The sequence below is a fragment of the Myxocyprinus asiaticus genome, chromosome 10 (genome assembly GCF_019703515.2).
Source record: "Myxocyprinus asiaticus isolate MX2 ecotype Aquarium Trade chromosome 10, UBuf_Myxa_2, whole genome shotgun sequence".
In the NCBI taxonomy this organism is placed as follows: domain Eukaryota; kingdom Metazoa; phylum Chordata; class Actinopteri; order Cypriniformes; family Catostomidae; genus Myxocyprinus; species Myxocyprinus asiaticus.
The window spans coordinates 1,835,001-1,858,153 of NC_059353.1; the positions used below are offsets into that span (position 1 = coordinate 1,835,001).

Below are 23,153 nucleotides of genomic sequence, written 5' to 3' on the forward strand. Positions count from 1 at the left end.
ATGGAGGCTAATTTTGGCCCGAGGAACAAAAAATTTGATGGATAATGTTGTTTTTTTTTTTTTTTCTTAAATCTGAATATATTTAGTGGATGGATAACTGAGAGAAGATTATAGCCTTGATAATGTCTTTTCTAGAGTTTTTGAGTAAATAACTAAAACGTACCTTCATTTTTCATTAGCATGATTGTAGGCAAGCTGTTTTTAGAATACTGCAGCTTTAAGATTTTTACAAAAGGATATTATGTGGTTCATTACATGTATTGTGCCATTTTCATGGTAAAAATGTGGTCCCTAAAACGAGTAAAATGTTTTCCCATACCGTTGAGGTTTTCAATGTTAATGCACGGTCGAGTTATAAATAAACAAAACATAGCTCCCTACCATAAACCTTAAAGGGATAGTTCACCCAAAAAAATTTATTTAGTCATTGTTTACTCCCCCCTGTGTTGTTATAACTCTGTATGACTTTCTTTCTTTTTCTTAACACAAAGGGAGAAATTGTGAAAAAAAAAAATTGCCCTCATTGATGACATAAAATGGCGGTTTATGGTGACCACCTCTTCAAGCTGCAAAAGTATAATCAGAAGTCTCATAAATTATTCCATGAGACTCATGATTGTAATGAAAGCATACGATAAGAAACAAACTAAAATCAAATGTATTATTTATAGGGCTGTCAAACGATTACAATTCATGCACGTTACCAGGCACGATCATATTTCTTTATCAAGAAAATTCCCGTTGGATCATAATTTCTTTTTTTCTGGTAAGACCTTTGATATTAGGGCAAAAATCATATACTTGATAATAATTTTTGTATTGTTTTCCTGTAAAAATATCTAAAAATCCTTAAAACAAGATCAATTTGATTTATCTTGTTTTAGAAACAACACTGCATAAGATATTTAGGTTTTTCAGAGAATGTATTTTTAACATGTGTATTTTGTCTTACTGTACTGGCAGAGTTTTTATAGTCAAAACATGTGAAAAAATCTACCAGTGCTGAAGAAGTAATCCAAAGTATTTAGAATACGTTACTGACCTTGAGTAATCTAACGGAATACGTTACAAATTACATTTTACAGCATGTATTCTGTAATCTGTAGTGGAATACATTTAAAAAGTAACCCTCCCAACACTGATTATATATATATATATTAGTTGTATCTGTATTATGACAGGACATATTTGCTTCATTTTATGGTGTTTTAACAGACATAATGATTAGAGGAGCACAGTGGAATTAAATACTGTAGCTCTGGTCATGTGACTATTTGCACCACTCATTCGAAAAAGAAAGTCTGCACTGTCATTTACAATTGACAACACTGTGTAAAATATATCAACAACTCCTTTTAGACACCTTTCACCCCGTTCAGTGGGATTAAATGGGCTAATGACAGTGTAGATTACCTGCAGGTTTCCAGCGTCTTCTGCTGTTCTACAGTGGCTAGTGCATTACACTGTGTAACAATTTATTTATTTATTTATTTATATATTTTTTTGGTTCCTGGGTAGTAAGTGTTATTTCCTAATTGCTTATGCCTCAAAAGTATAGAACATGGCTTTTATTCCCCACAAACTTTGCTTTTGTGACCAGGACAGTGATATTTTGAAATGTACCTATTTCCAATGAGAAAACGGGCAAATTTTTGTCTTTTCGTTCACATAAAGTCAGAAAAAAACAACATTATCCAAATTAACATGTATTTATACTAAAGTAATAAAAAAAATGACTACAAAAGATTTAGAAGTGAGTAGTTTTTCGAGATTTACGATTATACTGTAAATCACTTCTGTGATTCAAAGTCCAGTATATCCTGATGGAAGCGCTCGCCTTGATCCTCTGAGTACGCTCCCATGTTCTCCTTGAATTTATCAAGATGAGCATCAAGGAAATGGACTTTGAGGGATTTCAGAGGTTGAGCTGAGGAGAGAAATCCATACTACCCCAACCAAAAAGACCTCAATGACTTGATTAGAGATCTTGGTCTCACCAAGTCCAATGCCGAGCTTTTGACATCTAGGCTAAAGCAGTGGAACTTGCTGGATGAAAGTGTGCAGGTCGCAGATCAGAGGAAGCGTTACCAACCTTTTTCCAGCTTCTTCATCCATCAAGATGGGCTCTGCTTCTGCCACAATGTGACCAGTCTGTTTGAGGCAATCGGAATTGCCTGTAACCAGAATGAGTGGTGCCTCTTCATTGACAGCTCATCCTGGAGCCTCAAAGCCGTGCTGCTCCATAATGGTAACAAGTAACCGTCTCTTCCCCTGGCTCACTCGATGCACCTCAAAGAGGATTACAACAGCATCGAGACCTTGCTGGATGCCTTGAAGTATGATGAGTATGGCTGGGAGGTCATAGGAGACTTCAAAATGGTAGCATTCCTGATGGGTCTCCAAGGCGGTTTTACCAAGTTTCCCTGCTATCTTTGCCTTTGGGACAGCAGGGACACCAAGGCGCACTACCACAGGCGGGACTGGCCACAGCGGACCGAGTTCTCTGTGGGGAGGAACAACGTCATGTGGGAGCCACTGTTGGACCCCCGGAAGGTGCTGATGCCACCACTGCACATCAAATTGGGCCTTATGAAACAATTTGACAGAGCTCTAGATAAGGAGTCGGCAGCCTTCAAGTACCTTCAAGACTTCTTCCCTAAGCTGTCTGAGGAAAAGGTCAAAGCCGGTATCTTTGATACACAGATACACGGACCACAGATAAAGAAGATCCTGGTGTGCAATGAATTCCCCAAGAAGCTCACTAGTAAGGAGAAAGCGGCTTGAACCAGCTTTGTCGCAGTAGTTCGGGGCTTCCTGGGCAATCACAAGGCCGAAAACTATGTGGAGCTGATTCGTGATACAGTATAATCGTAAATCTTGAAAAACTACTCACTTCTAAATTTTTATAGTCATTTTTGTATTACTTTAGTATAAATACATGTTAATTTGGATTCGTATGTTGTTTTTTTCTGACTTTATGTGAACAAAAAGAAACAATTCCGGCCGTTTTCTCATTGGAAATAGGTCAATTTCTAAATATCACTGTCCTGGTCACAAAAGCAAAGTTTGTGGGAATAATGGCCATTTTCTATACTTCTGAGGCATAAGCAATTAGGAAATAACACTTACTTCCCAGGAACAAAAATTCTGTTACATAGTGTTATCAAACGCACTGTTATGCAGAGACACTGTAACAGAACCATGGAGACTGTGTGCAGCAGGGTTTCCTTTAGCTGGAAATGTCCGACAAATAAAAAAGATTGTTTGCGCTGCACTGCTATGGAGGACTTTCCTGACAGTTTGCGAAGTTCAAAAGCAGGCTGCGTTATTCCCATCTCACGTTCATTTAGCGCATTGGTTGATTAACAGGTGAGTAGATCCTGAAATTCATGCACAAACGCAATGGGAGAGTTAATTAATGAAAACATGTAAACAAACAACATAAAAGAATGGCTCGCACCCGTTTGGGGTGATTCAATCAGAAGCGAGACGCATCACCATTATAACTGGTTGTATTATGCTTCTTTTTTTGACCACTTGTGTTTGGATTTTGCGGGAGAGACTCTGGTATAATGACATTAATCATTAGACCTATGTTAATGTAATATTGCATGATATAGCGCAAAAAGTAAAAGAAGAAAAAGAAAGCGCTTAAAACACGCACCGTTTCTCTTAATTATACTTGCATTTAATCTAAGAAGAATTCGAAGTAATTTAGTGTAATACCTGAATTAACAGAGCTTCAAATGTGCATGCTTAGAGATGAGATGAGCTGATTTTTCCAATTTATCCGGCAAACTTTATCATTCCTGGACACGTTGGCCAGCACTAAAACTCTGGTGCGCAGTGCAAGGCAGGTGTTCAAATGGCCGCTGCAATCATGTTACAAGCACTATCTAACTGTGTTTTTTGTGTGCTTCATTCTAATGTTCCCCTGCTTTGCTACATTGATAAAATGCTTGGCACAGGTCTCAGCATAATGTCTTCCACCATCTGCTTTCACGTCGGTCAATGCATGGTTTATTAAAAGGGTCATATAAGGACATGCGTTAATGGCGTTAAAAAAATAGTGCCATTAAAGGAATATTGCGTTAACGCGTTATTAACGCGTCAACTTCGACAGCTCTAATTATTGAGTGAAAATATTCGATAACACAACACATCTGCACACAAAACAGAGAACAGAACTTCCTAAACATGTCTGAAGAGTTTGTAGTCGAAGCATTTATGCATTTCTATGCCCAGTCTTATTTTTTTGAAAGTTTTTGGACCAGTTCCAGTTCACAGCTGACGGAGTTACCTGAGCGATGCCGAAAATAGAAAACAAGCAATCGACAGAATTTACTGTCACTCATCACTGCTGGTTAGGACAAAAAATCTGATTAACATAGAAAAGATACCTTTTATCGCGTGTCATTTGATTAGGACACGGGTGTGACTGTGGATGCCCTTTGCCTCTTCTATGTTTCTGTTTGATTTCCAAATACTCCATTTGAAAAAATAAGGCTGGGCATAGAAATGCATCAATTCTTCAACTACAAACTCAAACATACAAAATGTTTAGTAAGTTCTGTTATCTGTTTTGTGTGCAGCTGTGTTGTGTTCTGTGGAGGACCTGTTTTTAGATAAACAAAACAAGTTTTTCACAATTTGATCACACTTGAACAAGCTTATAAAAGTAGTTGGTTATGTAATGCTAACGTCTTACAAATCATGCTCTATAGTAAAAGTGTTTAGATGCATTGTGTTTTGTATTTTATTTATGAACTGATAATTTGCCATTTACTCATGATTAGTGTAAAAGGGAATAAAAGTCATTAAAGTGCCTCAAGTGTTCATTTCATCAGGAAACTGCCACGATATGTTCAACAAGCAACGTAAAAATAATTTGGCAAATTTTAGGTATAGTAATTTGATTCTATGAGACCAGCATGGTCACATTGTATTGCGCACACAGCCAATGGAGCTGTGAAAATATTAAAGTACGCTTTCCATAAATGCGTCCCGTTTCATATTTTGTGTTGGAAAGTTAGAATGTTTATTTGGATGGCTCATGTAAATGAACAAATAATAATAATAATAATAAAAAGATTCACCAATTGAAGTCAGTGTGCAGAAGTTTAACTTTAAATTATGAGAGCTTGTAGTTTGACAAGTGTCTTTGACACTGCTGCTGTCTCTGGGTGTGTTCACAGTTGTAGTTCTCTTGGTCCGGACCAAAAAAGAAAATGATACATTTAGTCCTGGTTCGCTTAGCGTTCACACTGGCATTTTTAACACCAAACCTAATGATACAAAACCAAAGGCATCAGGAAAAAGTCACAACCTGATCGGGCAGCTTTTATGACATATATTTTGCGACGGAACTTGCCGAACATCCAAAACAATGCTGGCTGCTGGGTGAAATGTGCTCGTTAGATTTATATATGTATACGGTGGTATTTTTACCAGCTGGGAACAAACGAAGAATGAAATGTGTAAAGGAGTCAAAACAGCACCAGGAATTCCTCCGTTGCACACACAAACCAAGATATGCTGCAAGGATGGCTGACGGCGTTCCCGACGCCTGTGCCGAACTATAATGGGCAACATAGCTCCTATGATGAGAAGAACCAGGTATGCTTGAGGTCAGTATTAGGCAAATTACTTCCTGTTTTTGGTCCGTTTAGATGTCTTTGGTCCATGTTGCGTTCATATATCAATCGAACCGCACCAGAGTTCGTTTGGAAGCAGACCGGGACCCACTATTCAGGCGGTCTCGGTCCGCTTGTTTGGTGCGCACCAAGGTTCAGATGGCAGCGTTCACACTTGTTCAAATGAAACGCACTAACAGAGCAATCACACCAGAGTTTGTTTTAATCGAACCAAACCTTCCAAGTGTGAACACACTCTCTGTCTTTCTCAGTTGCGTTTGTGCCGGGTCACTGCCTGAGAAACACTGGTGTGATGTCTTTCCTCACTGATATTCTGTCTGAAACCCAGGAGTCGGAATTCTCACCTCACACTATCAAGGGAACGCCTCAGCTTTTAGTCTGCAGGTGTGAAGAACTGGATTTTCATCTTTATCTGTTATTTAAAGGCTGTTTCCAGTCACTTGCTCTTTTTAACACAGAGTAATGTGTTCAGGCTCTCTAATTATTTCTGCTTTAGTAACTCTTTCTGACTTCTCTGTGACACTTTTCACAATTTAATATTACATGGTGTTGGAGTGTTATTCTGTGCCACTGATGTCACCAACAGGTTTCCTGAATACTACCACAATCTGATCTTGTTCAAAAATTCGAATATCTCATCTCAAACTCACACCATTGGTTGATTCAATGTTAATGTGTCGAGATTGGGATACTCAAACAACAGCAATGTTTTGATAGTGCCACAGAGTCACAGTGTTTCCACTTTTTAGGAAAATCATGTTTGATGTTTAATGTACAGTTGTGAGGAGTGAGATTTTGGACCAATAAGAGTTCCCATGGGGCAAGGATGTCTGCTGCGAAGTTTCAGAAATAGAGCGCAACAGTCTGGTTCCGGTAGTTAAAGGGAACATATTATGCAAAATCCTCATTTTCCATTTTTGTTTTACATAATTTTGTGTCCCCAGTGTGTGTAGACAATCACAAAATATGGTAAAAGACCATCCCCTCATTTCTTTCCTTTCCCCATCGATAAAAAACAGTGTCTCTGAATGAGCCGTTCAGGTTTGCAGCCCCTTATGACATCAAAAGGGGAAAGATACCGCCCACGGCTGGTGAAGAGATCTGCCTGAGTAGCTTAGATTCGCCCTCATTAAAACCTGAGCGAGCAGCGGACAGTCCGCCATATTTATCTCCTCGCTAGAGCCGCTTGTGCTAATTCCATAACATTGAAGCTGTAGCTCTGTTTCGGTTACGATATAAACTGATTGGCGTCCTCCAAAGTCCTGCTTGAGTGGTCATGCAATGAATATTTTCCATGTAATAAAACCGGTCATTATTTCAAAATGATTATGAAAAGATAGTGGTATTTTCAAAAACTATAGATGTTTTTCATGGTACCAGCAGGAAAGGCACAGCACACTTCCAGAAAGGGGTGTGAGGAGCAGCAGCTCCTTTGCATTTAAAGCTACAGACACTAAAACAGCCCGTTTGGAACAGGGCTACAAAACAGGGGTATAAAGGCATGGTAGAATAAATTATTTGTGGGGTATTTTGAGCTGAAACTTGACAGACACACTCTGGGGACACCTGAGACTTATATAACATAGTGTAAAAAGGGGCATAATATGTCCCCTTTAAATTGGGATCCTCACAGAATAGCGCTGGGAAGAGTGACTGATGAGATAGAGCACCTGGAGAGCGCTCTTGTTTGATTGACACATGCACCTGTTTGATGAGAGCCTGCATGTTGAAGGGAGTGAACCTGAAAGCACTCATGATCGTTCAAACAGTCTCTATCGCTCCACACACCGTCTGATTGTCACAAATCATATTACATCATGTATACCTTGATAAGTATTTGCATGTTTATTTGTCGTTTAATTCGCTTTTATACCTGTTTGAAGAATCTTTGTCCTCTTCTTGCTCTCACTGTGCAGCGAGTCAGAATTACAACTGTAACGACTCTTGAAAATGTACAACTTAACATTCATACACATGTAATTCTTACACATTTTTTTTAAACAAACCGGCATATTCATCTGAATTACAGCATGTCTGAAAGTTTAAAAAAGTTTGAAAGCATTGTCTCATTTTCTGAAAACTTTGAATAAGGTTGCAATGATAAACTAAAATGTTTGCTAAAAACGAATAAGCATTTTGAACACTATGTGGCGCTGTCTCCAAACTGCTCAAGTATCCTCAGGACATGATGTTGATGTAGCATACAATTTTATTTTATTTTTTAATCCGACAATGCATTCAAAAGATATAAAAAAGTTTAATATAATTCAAAATGGTGGAGAGGCAGTATGGCTGATATGGGAAAAATTACCCAAGGGATCCAGAGACACGAAGTTCATGATTTTAGGACATAAGGTTCAAAAGTTATGGGTAAAAATAGCATTTTTAAAATTTCTGGACCCGTAGGTGGTGCTGTCTCCAAACTCTGAATGTACCCTCAGATCATCGTCTTGATGAAGCATACAATGTTTCGTTTGGATAGGACAAAGTGTTGCCGAGATTTAGCCTTACATCCTATTTCATGTCAACCTTGTTAATTTCACGATGCTGTAACTTTTCAACAATTGCAAAAATTTAAATGAAGTGAAGTCATATAAGTGCATCTCGGTCTGGGAGATATAGCTGGGATGCAATAGGGGCTACAGCCTCTTCCACAGTCAGCAGCATTTCTGCATAAAAAGAGTAACAGAGCACGCAATCAAATTAACATGTGAGCATTTGATAGCAACTGTGCGTCACCAAATTAAGACGGTACTCATTACCTTAGTATAGGTAATAATAATTAGCGCTGCTTGCCATAACTTAACAAACACTACTAATGAGTCCATTGTTCACTAATGATTTTATACAGTAGTGCCCTCTGCTAACTGATTTTACTGCTTAAAGGGGTCATGTCATGCATATATATATATATATATATATATATATATATATATATATATATTTGTACTTTATAATTTTTCTTGAGGTTCACTTATAATGTTAGTAGGGTTTTGGCACAAGAACAATCATACTATAGTATTAAATTACCTTTTCCCACACTGTCTCTGGCCCTCTGTCTGAAACACTCGATTTACTGTGCTGTCCCTTTTAAGACTTGTTATACAAGCCCAATGTGATTCTTATGATTCACTAGCCACCACCAGCAACTGTTTTTTTCCGAGTACAACCCCAATTCCAAAAAAGTTGGGACAGTATGAAAAATGCTAATAAAAACAAAAAGTGACTGAGTGATTTGTAAATTCTATTCACTCTTTGCTATATTGAAAGCACTACAACTACACATTATATGATGTTTATGTTGTGAATTTCATTTTTTATTTATTTTTTTAATTTTTTTATGTACTGTAATTTCAAATAAGTTGATTGCAACACGCTCCAAAAAAGTTGGGACAGTCGATTGTTTACCACTGTGAAACATCACTATTTCTTCTGATAACACTGAAGACACAAGTTTGTTAAGTTTAGAAAGTGGAATTTTCCCCCATTCATCTATTATGCAGGTCTTCAGCTGCATTATTGTATGGGGTCATATATGGTGTGCTTCATAATGCGCCATACATTCTCAATTGGATACAGGTCAAGACAGCAGGCAGGCCAGTCTAGCACCCGCACTCTATGCTTACACAGTCAAGCACTTGTAATCTGGGCAGTATGTGGTTTGAAGTTGTCCTTCTGGAAAATGCAGGGATGTCCCTGAAAAAGATGGTGCTGGGTGACAGTGTATGTTGCTTCAAAATTTGTACATATCTGTCTGCATTAATGGTGCCCTCACAGATGTACGAGTTACCCAAGACATTGACACACCCCTGGCCTATACAGACACTGGCTTTTGGACCTGACGCTGATAACAGCTTGGATGGTCCTTTTCCTCTTTGGCCCGGAGAATATGACAGCTGTGTTTTTCAAAAACTATTTGAAATGTGCACTCGCCGGACCAAAAAACAGTTCCACTGTTCTACTTTCCATCTAAGATGAGACCGAGCCAGGAGAAGTAGGCAGCACTTCTGGACAATGTTGATGTATGGCTTATGCTTTGCATAGTAAAGTCTTAACTTGCATCTGTGGATGCAGCAGCGAGTGGTGTAGACTAACAAACATTTACTAAAGTAATCCCAAGCCCATGTTCATGAAATCCATTACAGATGAATGACGTTTTTTAAGACAGTGACTTCTGAGGGATTGGAGATCACACACATTCAGAAGTGGTGTTTGTCTTGCCTTTTACGCAGATTTGACCAGGTTTCTTGAATCTTTTAACTATATTGTGCTTTGTAGAGGGTGAAATGCCCAAAATCTTTCCATTTTATCTTTGGGGAACATTGTTCTCAAAATGCTGGATTATTTGCTGAAGCATCTGTTGGCAAATTGACAAGTCTTGAATGATCCTTGCTCTTGAAGGACTAGGCTGTTTTTGGAGGCTTATTATATACTATGACATGATTGCCTCACCTGTTTAACATCTCCTGTTTCACATCGCCTTGTTATTTCAACTTATCAAATTGTTATTAGTCTTAAATTGCCCCTGTCCCAACTTTTTTGGAGTGGGTTGCAATCATCTGATAAAAAAATAAAAAAAATAAATTCACAAGGTAGAACATCATATAATATGTAGTTGTAGTGCTTTCAGTATAGCTGTCACAGTCTGTCTCCCTCATTTTCTTCAAGGACTCTTATTTAGAAGTTTTCCACTGGACTGCATTTCCCATAGTTCACTTCCCTCATCACTCCCACCTGTTTCCAGTCCTCCTCACCTGCCCTCCATTTCATCATTAGTCATTGTTTGTATAAATACCCTCTAGTTCTGTTCATCCTTTGTCAGTCCTTGAAGTGTTATGTTGAGTTTAAGAAATGTTATGTTGTGCTTAGTTTTTGATGTTTAGATTTATAGTTTGTTTCCACTCCAGCAAATGTTCTATTCCAATGATTATAATTAAAGGATTGAGTGAATCTACACCTGCATCTCCTCTCTTCCTCTTCCACTCCTAGACACCCAACATTACAATAGCAAAGGGTGAATATAATTTACAAATCACTCCTAATTAGCATTTTCATACTGTCCTAACTTCTTTGGAATTGGGGTTGTATAAAAGAATAAAAACATGCAAGCGATTTACAAAATCATTTGAATCTTTATACTCTAGTTATAAAAAAATCCTTAAAAAACATGCTGAACAAAACATACAATCCCACACTGACACGTTCAGGAACTTCGTTTAAATAAGCCACTCATTCCTAACGTTGGGATCCTTCAGAAGTCTATGCAGAGATGCAGTTTATGCACAACCAAGAACACAAAATGTCTGGAGACCTTACTTGACATCTTAATCTTTCGTTGGTTAAAAGCAAATGACAGTAACAATAGTACCACCTTAAGAGTTGGAGTACCTCAGCCGCGCTTTCAGTTCACCACGACAATTATGTATGTTGTGGAGGTGGGACTGTTCAAATGACACTGTACTGTGTCGTCACAATGTAGCCAATTTAAAAATGAGACATTTTTGCAGAGCTGAAACAATAAATGCTCTTTTCGGACTGGAGAAGTTTTGAGTTGTGAAACTTGCAGTATGTTTTTATAGTATAATGGCCTCTTATATGTCAAAATATCAAGGAAAATGTAATTCCTCATGACATGACACCTTTAATTTATTCACCTCGTACCACACACACCAATATAAGCATGCTTATTTTTTGTAGCCTTCTTTGTCATTTATTTTGGAAGTTTAGTTCCTGTTTTATAGTCATGTGTTCCATGTCATGTTATTTCCTGTTTCCCCTGGTCATGTGATTTCATGTTTCCCTCCATGTTCATGTGTTTTGCTTTCTTTGGTTTATTGTCTTGTTACATTGTTATCAGTTCTGTCTTGTCATTGGTTATCATTGTCATGTTTCTCCCTTGTCCATGTATTTAAGCCTCATGTTTGCCATTGTCTATTGTCAGGTATTGTGTTTATATAACGTTGTTTGGAATTCAAGTAAAGTCAAGTAATGTCAAGTCTAGTTTAATTTGTTTTGTAGTCTCGTTTTTGGTTTTCATGCTTCATGTAAATAAACTGCACCTGGGTTCTTCACTTCATCGTCATCATCTGCCTGTCATTGCCATCATCTGCCTGTCATTGCCAGCAACATTACATGATAATACTGCATTTGACTAAACTGCTGTTTAGCTATTTTTTATTATTCTATGCTCTTATAAAGTTAATTCTCTTAGGAAGAATACATTCACCTTTTAGTATTGCACAGTTTGTTTAATGAGCTCTGCAATCAAGTGGTTTGGCAATGAAATCAGGTTTAGTATATTGGCATGATTAGAGGTGAATGCATGGCACAGAAAGATAATTGTATTTCTGCTATTATTCAGTTCTTGTGCATGCACATTTTATTCTGCAGAGTTTGTTATCTGTGAATAGAAATGACAGTCATTGAATCGTTAAAGGGACAGTTCACAAAAAAAAACAAACAAAAAACAAAAAAACAAAACAAAATGTCATTTACTCACATGTCGTTCCAAACTTGTATGAATTTATGTCTACTGTGGAACACCAAAGCAGATGTTTTAAAGGGGTCATGACACTCATTTTTTTTAAATAATTGTATTATCTTCCCTTAGGTTCACTAATGTTAGTATAGTTTTTTTGCACAAAATAGTGATAATTTAGTCAAATATAATAATTTTTCACCATGTCTCTGGCCCTGGATTAAAATGCTCTGTTTTAAGCTGTCTGTCCCTTAAAGACTTCTCTGTAAATGCCCACTGTTGTGATTGGCGAACATTGTGCAGCCCTTACAATACAGCCATATTTGAAACACAATCCGAAGAAAATGAACAAACTCCACAAGACCACAACATTTATAAAACTACATTTCAGGATTAACATATAAACCACATCCAACATATTTCATCTGAATATATTAAACTGTTCACTCAAGCAGCATCATTACAAATACAGTCATGACATATGAAATACTCATGAATGAAATTGTTTACTTATGGATTTGCAGTCCAATAGTGTTTTAACTGCCCCATCCGTCAATAGCAAACCCTGTGACTGTTCACAAGCAATACATGCTTATATGAGCTGAAAACACACAATCCACACTGAAATCTTCTGAATATGCAAAGGTAATACAATCCACGATGATGTTGGGTGCTTCAAACAGCTTCAACAGGCCAAAGCAGAAACGCTGATCTTCACATCTCACACCTTCCGTGTTTGTTTACACACAGGCTGCATGTGTTTCTCCCAGTCAGTGGCAGCAGCAGAATGAGACACATTTTTAAAAGTAGTGCTTGTACTGCTCTTACAACGTGGCGCACATCACTGGTGTTGTGTGGAAATGCATCAATACGATCAAAGACATCCATGTTTACAAAAGACCAACAATAAAAAATAGCACAGATGGTTGCAAAAACAGTCCAGGATGCCTTCAAAGCAGCACAAAAGCATGGCAGTGCAGCTGAATGAAATACAATGGGGGTTTCCATTTTAGAGTTATAACTTAAAATCGCGTATTTTAAAAGCAGCGCGAGATGTACGATAACGGTCAATGCTGTTTGCCTAGTGCACTTTTATGTAGAAAAATATTTAAATCCAGACAGGCACATGAAGGTGTCCTGTGTATGTTGACTTTGGATGAATCTCCCATGACAGGCTCAATTTTTCCCCTCTTCACCTGTGTGACTGACTGAACACCAGTGGACATGGCCAAGTGTGCAATGACAGAAAATAGGCGTTGAAGTCTTGCTGCAGAGGCAGTCATATGCAGATGTATTTGGTCCTTGTGACATCACAAGTTCCACAAATTCCAAGCAATTTTTCTGTTGAGGAAGTTTTCAGTTCTGAAACTTATAGTATGTTTTTATAGTACAATGACCTCTTTATATGTCAAAAGATCAAGCAAAAATTTGATTCCTCCTGTCATGACCACTTTAAATAATCATTACACAGCTCTTGTCTACACAATGACTATTAAAAAGGAAAAAAGGGACCAAAAAGTTGTCCATATGACTTGTGCACTATATTTCAAGTCTTGTAAAGCCATATTCAAGACTTTATATCATCCTGAGGCACAGCAAACAGAATGGTCAAGTGTCTGGTGCATAAGAAACATGACAATAAAAGTTTTATTATTAGAATGCACTCTAGTATACATATGAATTAGCAGTGCCTACATTTAGTTGGTGTTCATTTATAATGAGTGTTTGTCAGCACTTTGGGACAGAAACATCATTTCATAAGATCTCATATTTAATAGAATAGAAGAATTTAATGAATCAATCAATCATATGAGGGAATACATTTGTGTAAACCAAGGCCTTAAGTTGTAAAATTATATGTGTTAAAAGGAGCATAATGGACCTTCCATTTTTAATGGCTACAAATATTTTTCATTTTGTTAGTATACAGCAACTAACCATGAACTAAATAAAATGGCACCCTTATCTATTATTCAGTTGTCTCTCTTTAACATTTGGGCTAGATGTTACATATTTTCACTATGCATAACGTTCAACCATTACACAACAAAATATTAAGATTTTATGAATAGCTCAATGTTTAAAATTGAATGGAAATGAAGTTAAATAGTCTTGTTGTGTGGCATTCTTGGCTCACATGGTGCCCTATAGGAGAGACAGAACTACCTTTCTAGCCACAATTTGTTTGTGTTTTTTAATATCATAGCCCCATTATAATAGCCTTTTTTATATATATATACACTGGCGGCCAAAAGTTTGGAATAATGTACAGATTTTGCTCTTATGGAAAGAAATTGGTACTTTTATTCACCAAAGTGGCATTCAACTGATCACAATGTATAGTCACGACATTTACAATGTGAAAAATTACTATCACAATTTGAAAAAAAAATGTTCTTAAACTACTTCAAAGAGTTCTCATCAAAAAATCCTACATGTGCAGCATTGACAGCTTTGCAGATCCTTGGCATTCTAGCTGACAGTTTGTCCAGATTCCACGCTTCCTGATAATGATAGGATGTCCTTCCTGTCTGTCAATCTATATTTGCATACCGGAGCATAACTTGTTTGCGCAGACAATCACACGTCATCAGCACTGGTTCCTTGATGCTGTGCAGAGTGAGCGTGAGAATGGAAGGCGAATCGCAGCTACCTTATGTTCCTCCTGAAACACCAGTAAAAGGAAACAAGAAAAGAAAGACTGTGTGAGAAACTTCTACAAAAAAAAAAAAAAAAAAAAAAAAAACGTCTGGATCAAGAGCGTGCTAAAAGCAGAATTAACATTGGCATTGCTTTTCCACATTGGAGGCAACTGCGGGACTCAAAGTGTCTGAAAAATTACGCCATGGTTGCTATTTTTCTTTTGGACATGCGTGATAGAGGAGGCGTGGCTTTGGAGACACCTCTGAAGCAAGGGCGGGCTCTATGCTTTCAAAGTTAGCTTGCTAACTGCTAGCCTCTCTGGATTACACACACTAGCTTTAAAACATGCCAGTTTATTGCATACTGTGGCAACTCAAATACAAACACAAAGACAATGTTAAGATTCATTTTATGAACCAAATAGCTTTCAGCAGTGTTTGATATGACAAGTGATTTTCTAGTACCAAATTAGCAATTTAGCATGATTACTCAAGGATAAGGTGTTGGAGTGATGGCTGCTGTAAATGGGGCCTGTCTAGATTTGATCAAAAATGACTTTTTACAAATATTGATGGTGCTGTTTTTTACATCAGTAATGTCCTGACTATAATTTGTGATCAGTTGAATGACACTTTGGTGAATTAAAGTACAAATTTCCTTCCAAAACAGCAAAATCTGTACATTATTCCAAACCTTTGGCCGCCAGTGTATATATAATTATAACCCATGTGAGTACCTTGAATTTTTTGCTTGATATGTTGAAACCGTGATTCTCTGAGGTCAGGTTGGATGAAACGCTTTTGGTGTAGTAGCCTGCTACATTTACCTGTTTGATAAAAGAAATAAATGAATTAAACAAATGACCAATTACTCAGATGATCAATAAATTAATTAAACTAGGGGTGTTTCGTTTATAGGGGTGTGCGTGGGGCCGGGTTCAGGTTCAAATCCTGATTGATCTAATGATTTTTAAAAATAAACCAAGCAAAATGAAACTGTGTGTTAGCAAATCTAAATCAGGATCAGGGCGTGTTTGGTTGCATTTTATTTCATGAATTCACTGGAATGGCGAGCGGGCCTCGGATAAGCGGTAAGTGAAGATCTGTGTGTGGCTCAGCATCCCGATGATGAACCTGACACTTGCAACTGACACATCCCATCTAAAATGGCCTATGATGAATAACCCCACATGGGTTACCTTCATTGTGGTTGCAATATGGTGATTCTTGCTCTTGGTGGGGCGCGTGGTGAGTTGTGTGTGAATACCATGGTGAATAGCGTGAAGCTATAGGGTCACATACCCTAACCACCCTAGCAGCCGGGCCAATTGATGGCATAGGAAGTCTGGCTGGAGTCACTCAGCACACCCTGGATTCGATCTCATGACTCCAGGGGTCAAACTCAGCATCTTTGCTTGCTGAGCTACCCAGGCCCCCCGTTATTCCATTTTAAAGACAAAAATTATCATCTGAATGTACATGGAACGTAAACAGACTGTATTAACACCAAAGGTTTCTCATTGAAAGCAATAGTCTTACCAGCAGTGTCACTATAAAGGTGCTAAGGTGTGGCTTTTGTATCTATATAGTGATGCACAAGCATCAGTATTTAATGTGTCAAGAGTGAAAACAGGCTGTAATGAAAAGGTTATGGCAGTAATAGCAGATAACATGGATCACTCAGTTTTCAAAATTCAATCAATTCCTGTTAAAATTAAGTCTTTGTTCTTTATTCTCATTGAATATCCCATTTCACTTGGACATTTGTAAGATTATTCATGGGGTTTCATGTTGACTTTAAGCCTGACATGAGTTCAGTGCCTTATAAAATAAATCCTTGCTCTCCTTTAAAACAGGCTACCTATTGCAATGTTCAATGACTCGAGGTTACTGGTGAATTATTCTGCTTTGAAAGCAATGTAAGTGTGACATATGACAAATAACCATGTCAGATATCATTTAACACATTGAATATAGTGAGAAAATTGATTTTCCAGAGCTATTGGAGGATTAGACTGGTGACTGAGGAGAAAACATGCTTCATTGCCTTCAAAGAACTCTTCAGCAGTATAGCATATTACTGCCATAAAGCGTCTTTGTGTTTATCTTATGAACAGGCAAGTAAACAGACCACACGCAGAACATTTCTGTAGTCCACCTTTGAAAAATGTCTAACTTCAGCAGAATCTGCCATGAAAACAGGAAGGATTGTGATGAGTTCAGTCCTATCTGTTTCGAAAGTCATTTTGTATTCCATGAAAATCACAAAACTGCAATAATTTAATCATAAAACTCAGCTGGTAGAAGGTTGTCTGCTCTGTGCTGATAACACAGGCTTTTTGCTTCTGTTCTTATTTGACTTTATTGATTCTCTCCCTCTGTATTAAGTTTCTATAGAGGACATTCAGCTTTTATCACAAACATTGTGCATTTTTATATTGAGGTAGAATATAAGCAAGCTTGAACTGGATTTGATTTGTTGAAGGACACAAACCTTGATCTCATTTCACATGGCTTTCGTTTTACTGATCAAAACAGTTTATGTCAAAACAATTTTGATATGGAATAAGCCTTATTTTCATTGATTTTTTATTTTATTTTATTTATTTTTTTTTTACACATTTTTGCCAAACAGCCTTGAAAAATCACTGATGAAACTTGTGATAACAAATCCCCTGGCTTTGCAAACATTTCAAGAAGGTCTGTAAGATTTCTATCCATTAACATTCCCATTCATCTCAATGGCAGTTTCTCAGCTGGCACTTACAGACCTGGAAGTACACAATATGAATTCTGCCATTGGTAACACTTTGTAATAATGTTCATTAATAAATCGCTGACAAACATTATATAAGGCGTAACAGATCATTAATACATTTAAATTCAAATAGTTAGAATTCATTCATTCATTCATTCATTCATGCATGAGCTCATGCACTTATTTACATTTACAAATATATTCATTTGCATTTAAGTTACTAGTATTTTTATTTGTATGTTTTTCTCTTTTTTCACCACTTCACACACTGTTTATTTTCAAAGATTATTCAGCAGTGTCCAGCTAATTAGTAAACAAGATCTGTAAAGGCCACCTTTGCTTTTTTGTTTGTTGTAGTGTGTATTCAGGCTTTTACTATTTACACATCTTCGCAGTACTCAATCTAAAGTTGAAACTATCCATCCATTGTACATGTTTGTAAAGATTCACGAACATTTATGAATGTAAGTTTATGGTTTTAGGTTGTAAGTTTTTGAATGTACATTATATAATGCTTAATAGATCATTAGTTAATGTTTGTTAAAGGGATAGTTCAGCCAAAAATGAAAATTCAGTCATTGTTTACTCACCCTTGTGTTGTTATAACCCTGTAATACTTTCTTTCTTTTCCTTCACACAAAGGGAAAATTGTGGTGATAAGGTTTGGTGAAAAACAAACCAAAATTGAATGTATTATTTAGTAAAAATGTTCCCTGACCATTGATCTCCTTTGTGCGTTCATGATTGCAACAGTTCACGCAGCCCCCTCGTGACATTGGGGCATTCAAGCAAAAATTGTTTTTTATCTAAAAACAGGTCCACCACAGCGATAGTGACAACAGAACACAACACAGCTGCACACAAAACAGAGAACAGAACTTACTAAACATGTCTGAAGAGTTTGTAGTCGAAGAATGGATGCATTTCTATGCCCAGCCTTATTTTTTAAAAAAGGTTTTTGGACTGGTGTCAGTTTACAGTGGACGGAGTTACCCGCGCAATGCCATCAATAGAATGTTCTGTCACTCCACACTCCTGGTTAGAACAAAAACTCTGATTAACATAGAAAAGATACCTTTTATCGCATGTCATTTGCCGTCAGGTTAGGACACGGGTGTGACCATGGCTGCCCTTTGCCTAATTTATGTTTCTGTTTGATTTCCAAGTACTCCGTTTAAAAAAATAAGGCTAGGCATAGAAATGCAGCAATTCTTAGACAAAAAATGTTCAGACATGTTGAGTAAGTTCTGTTCTCTGTTTGTGCGCAGCTGTGTTGTGTTCTGTTGTCGCTATTGCTGTGGAGGATCTGTTTTTAGATAAACAAAACTAGTTTTCGCTTGAACGCCCCAATGTCGCAAGAGTGCAATGTGAACTTTTGCTCATGATCATGAACATGCACAGATCAGCAGTCAGTGAACATTTTCACAAAATAATACATTAGATTTTGGTTTGTTTCTTACCAAACCTTATCGTATGCTTTCATAACAATCATGAGTCTCATGGCATAATTTATTAGACTTCTGAATTATACTTTTGCATTCTTTTGAAGCTTGAAGTGGTGGTCACCATAAACTGCCATTGTATGACATCACTGAGCAGAACATTTGTTCACAATGTCTCCCTTGGTGTTAAGAAAAAGAAAGAAAGTCATATAGGGTCATACTTAATTTTCATTTTTGAGTGAACTAATCCTTTAATGATTTATTAATGGTAGTTATTATAAAGTGTTATCCTGCCAACTTTACTTGTGTCACTCAGTTCCAGATACAGGTTTGATGTCAAAGGCAGCAGACAAGGGAAACTTTTAAATTTTTAAAGCACTCTCCAAAACTAGTAAAACATGTACTAAATTTTAGAATACATGGCTGCTTTAATGGCGATATATGCGTTTGTTTGTGGGGTTTTTTTTTGTTTTTTTGCCAGCAGAATGGTGTAGTTATGATCTGCTTGCAGGAGCTAACTGACCTATGATAACCACTCAAACCTTGACCCATTAATATCGATGAGATGTTTCTTAGCAAGTTTACACTGCATGCAATTTAATGTCTGAATATAGGCTATAAGAAAGCACTAAAACTGATCTTGAATGCTAATTGTGGATCCAGATATGACAATTAATCTCTCAAAGCCAAACTACATCAGCACTGACATAAGGTCCAGAGAGAGCGAGAGAGACCAGCATTTAGCTAATCTGATTTTCTAAATCTGTTTCTATTTGTTCTGGCTTGATAAGGTAAAGATGGTGCCTGAATGTTTAAACACTGTGAGATAATGGAAAATGTGGCAGCCAACATTTACATTAATGGCTGTTTGTGACCTGGGCAATTATGAGTGAGAGGTTTTATAACTGAATTTTTTCCTCTGCAAGAGGCTGTTTGTGGGGAGCAGAGAGGGAATGACATCTTACCTCTTAAACAAAGAGTGAACTTCTTATTCTTATTTCTAATTCTTATCAAAGAGTGAATCTAATTCAGTTATTGTGCACGCTTTGTTGAAATGTCCAGATGTCTTTCAATATTTATTTTTAAATGTATTTTATGACCAACTAGGTCTCATAGAATCACATTACTATATGTCATTTTTTTTTTGCTAAATTGTTTTTATGTGGCTTGTTGTACATATCATGGAAGTTTCCTGGTGAAATAAACACTTGAGGCACTACAACAATTACTTTTATTTACTTTCACACAAATCACGAGTAAAATGGCAAATGATCAGTTCATAAACACTTACTTTCCGCCCTGTTCCTCACACAATGCTATCTTATGACATCTAAACACTTTTACTATAGCGCTTGATTTGTAAGGCGATACATTTTAACGTTTGCATTATATAACCAACTACCAATTTACAAACTTATTTAAGCACAAACCAATTGTGCAGTAGCTCAACTGATAGAGCATTGCACTTGCAATTTAAAGGACCAGAATTTGAGTCCTGAAGAGCACACAAGTCAACACATGAGCTGAAATTGTCATAGAAGCACCACATGATGAAGTGGTTGCTTCAGCAATTGTGTTTTTCATCTTACATTTGCTTTTATGACACTATCGGTTAGGTTTATTTTGGGTCTTGGGTCTGGGACAAGGGTAATGCAATAAAGTCTATAAATAAAAGGCTTTTTTTATTTTATTTGAAAGGTAGCAATAATGATGAAGGCATGGTCAAATGTTTCCAAGTTTTAATATGACTTTTTATATATCAGAAAATGTTGAAATCTGTTACATTTTAATAAAAGTCAACACCTAAGAAAAAAAGGTGCCCAAAGTTGATTAAGTCTGATTGATTAATCTTTGACCACTTCATTAATTCTTGCATCTGTTTGTTTCCCTCTGTCTTCACTGGCAGGCATGACTTGTCAAGCACGGACATCATACACCGAGGATGAGGTGCTGTGGGGCCACCGATTTTTTCCGGTCATCTCTCTGGAGGAGGGCTTCTTCAAAGTGGATTATTCTCAGTTCCACGCCACATTTGAGGTTCCCACATCCTCCTCCAGTGCAAAAGAGCAGGACGAAGCATTACTCATGTCATCTCCGCTAATGGCCCCATCTCTGTGCAACAGCGGGGAAAAGAACAGCTCCCTGGACCGCCTGGAGCTGCTGGAGGATCCCGAGAGCACCACCAAATTACCGGCCAAACTGCAGAAGATGACAGGCAGTTACGGGCTGCCCAGGAAACTCTTAAGGATGAGCTCCACCACATCAGAGATGACGTACAGCCTTAGAGAACTGCCTATGAAACTCCAGCGCATCAGTTCAGTGCCTGGAGTCTCTGAGGAGATGCAGGTTAGCAAGACGACTAAGATCACCACAGAGGCCATCAGTAAATCAGTTGCAGACTTGCCCCCGAAACTGCAGAGAATGGCAGGGGGAGGGGGTCGCATGGATGGACACTTGCCCCCCAAACTCCGAAAGATGAACTCTGACCGATTCACATAGAAGAACTGACCTCTGACCCCAAAATAATGAACATCTGACTCAGCTGCTGCGAAAAAGGACCCTCTTGTATTCTGAGATATATAGTGTTTGTGGGTGAATCTCACAAAAACATGTCCAGCGCACTATTCACTCCAAAGTATAAAGGAAAAAAATTAAAAAATTATATTTGCATAAAGAAAATTAGGCCCATTTTCAGCTTCATGAAATTACGTGATGTGCCATTTTTGCTAAATGATATAATGTGCTTCTTTATACGTATCGCAGCAGTTCTGATGTGAAATGTATACTGTGTGGCACAAAAAGCAAGTACAATTTTCACCCAAACAGATGAGGTTTTTAAGGTTAAAGCTCTATCAAGTTTTAAATAAACAAAACCATCTTCCCTACCCTAAACCTTAAACCTAAACCTAACCAATAGTGTCATGAAAGCAAATAAAAACACAGTTGCTGAAGCAACCACGTCATTTTCTAGTGCTTCTATGACACTTTCGGCTGTTGACTCACATTCTCTTCAGGACTCATACATCGCAAGTGCAACGCTCTATTAGTTGAGCTACCATGCTATTTGATCACACTTGAATAAGCTTGTAAATGTAGTTGGTTATGCAGTGCAAACGTTAAAATGTATCACCTTACAAGTCATGCTCTGTAGTAAAAGTGTTTAGATGTCATAAGATAGCATTGTGTGAGGAACAGAGCGAAACGTTAGTGCTTATGAACTGATAATCTGCAGTTTTAATCTTGATTTATGTGAAAGTAAATAAAAGTAATTGTTTTAGTGCACATTTAGAGCTGAAACGTACAGATGTTTTATATGTTTTTATTTATTTATTTATTTATTTTATTTTATTTTTTTCAGTGGTGATTCTCATAATTTTTTTTTTTTTATGTACTAGAGTAAAAAAATCTAATTGGTTGAATCAGCATATATTAAAGACAGCCCAACAAATGGTACAATGGTAAGTATATGCCTAGCATTTCAATTTGAAATGTAACTTATGTTTTTTTTTTTTTTTTTTTTTTTTTTTTAAGGTGCACTAAGTATTTTTATTACAAAAAATGTACACATAAAGACATAAATAGCATTTTTTAGAAATATGTTGAAAATGACATTCACTCACATGAGATGAAGACCCCAGTCATATCAGAAACCCTATAAAAGTGGTTTAATTTTACATGGAGCGGTTTGCCCCCTCATGGATGCTGCCATGTTGACAACACATGACACTATGTCATGCAATGGTCTTCAATGGTACCAGTGATTGTACGGTATTGAAAAACAGGAGTGTGATCCACCAGACAGTCCAAACAGAATGAGCAAAAGTGGAAAGATACAATTTCCAAACAAGAGGTCCTGCTGGAGTGATGAAACAAACAGCTACGACCTGCAGCTCACGGTGCAGATCACAGATAAGCAGCGCAACATAAAAGTCAAACACGAGAACAAAGTGGTGTTCAGCTGGGGGGCTCGCAAGTCAGTCCAGTCTCAGTCCGGCGCGCAGCAACGCACGACAATTCCTTTGGATTGGATAGAAAAATGTCCATTATAGGGATGTCTGTAATAACAGACGGATAAAAACACAGACTGAAAGTAACAAAACAGAAGATAATCAAACACATTTGGTGTGAAGCGACAGCACTCCAGGATGATGAGTGTCAGTATAGAGTCCAAAACCACAA

General features: G+C 37.4%; 1 protein-coding gene across 1 annotated transcript in view; it reads left to right on the forward strand.

Annotated features, from left to right (window-relative positions):
- The window catches only part of LOC127446844 (G protein-activated inward rectifier potassium channel 1-like), an 89,849-nt gene extending 67,597 nt beyond the window's left edge, over nucleotides 1–22,252 (forward strand). The window contains exon 4 of the mRNA XM_051708132.1: nucleotides 20,881–22,252. Within this exon, the coding sequence (XP_051564092.1) occupies nucleotides 20,881–21,473 (593 nt within the window). The 3' untranslated portion in view covers nucleotides 21,474–22,252. The remainder of the gene's footprint in view (nucleotides 1–20,880) is intronic.
- Nucleotides 22,253–23,153: the final 901 nt, after the last annotated feature.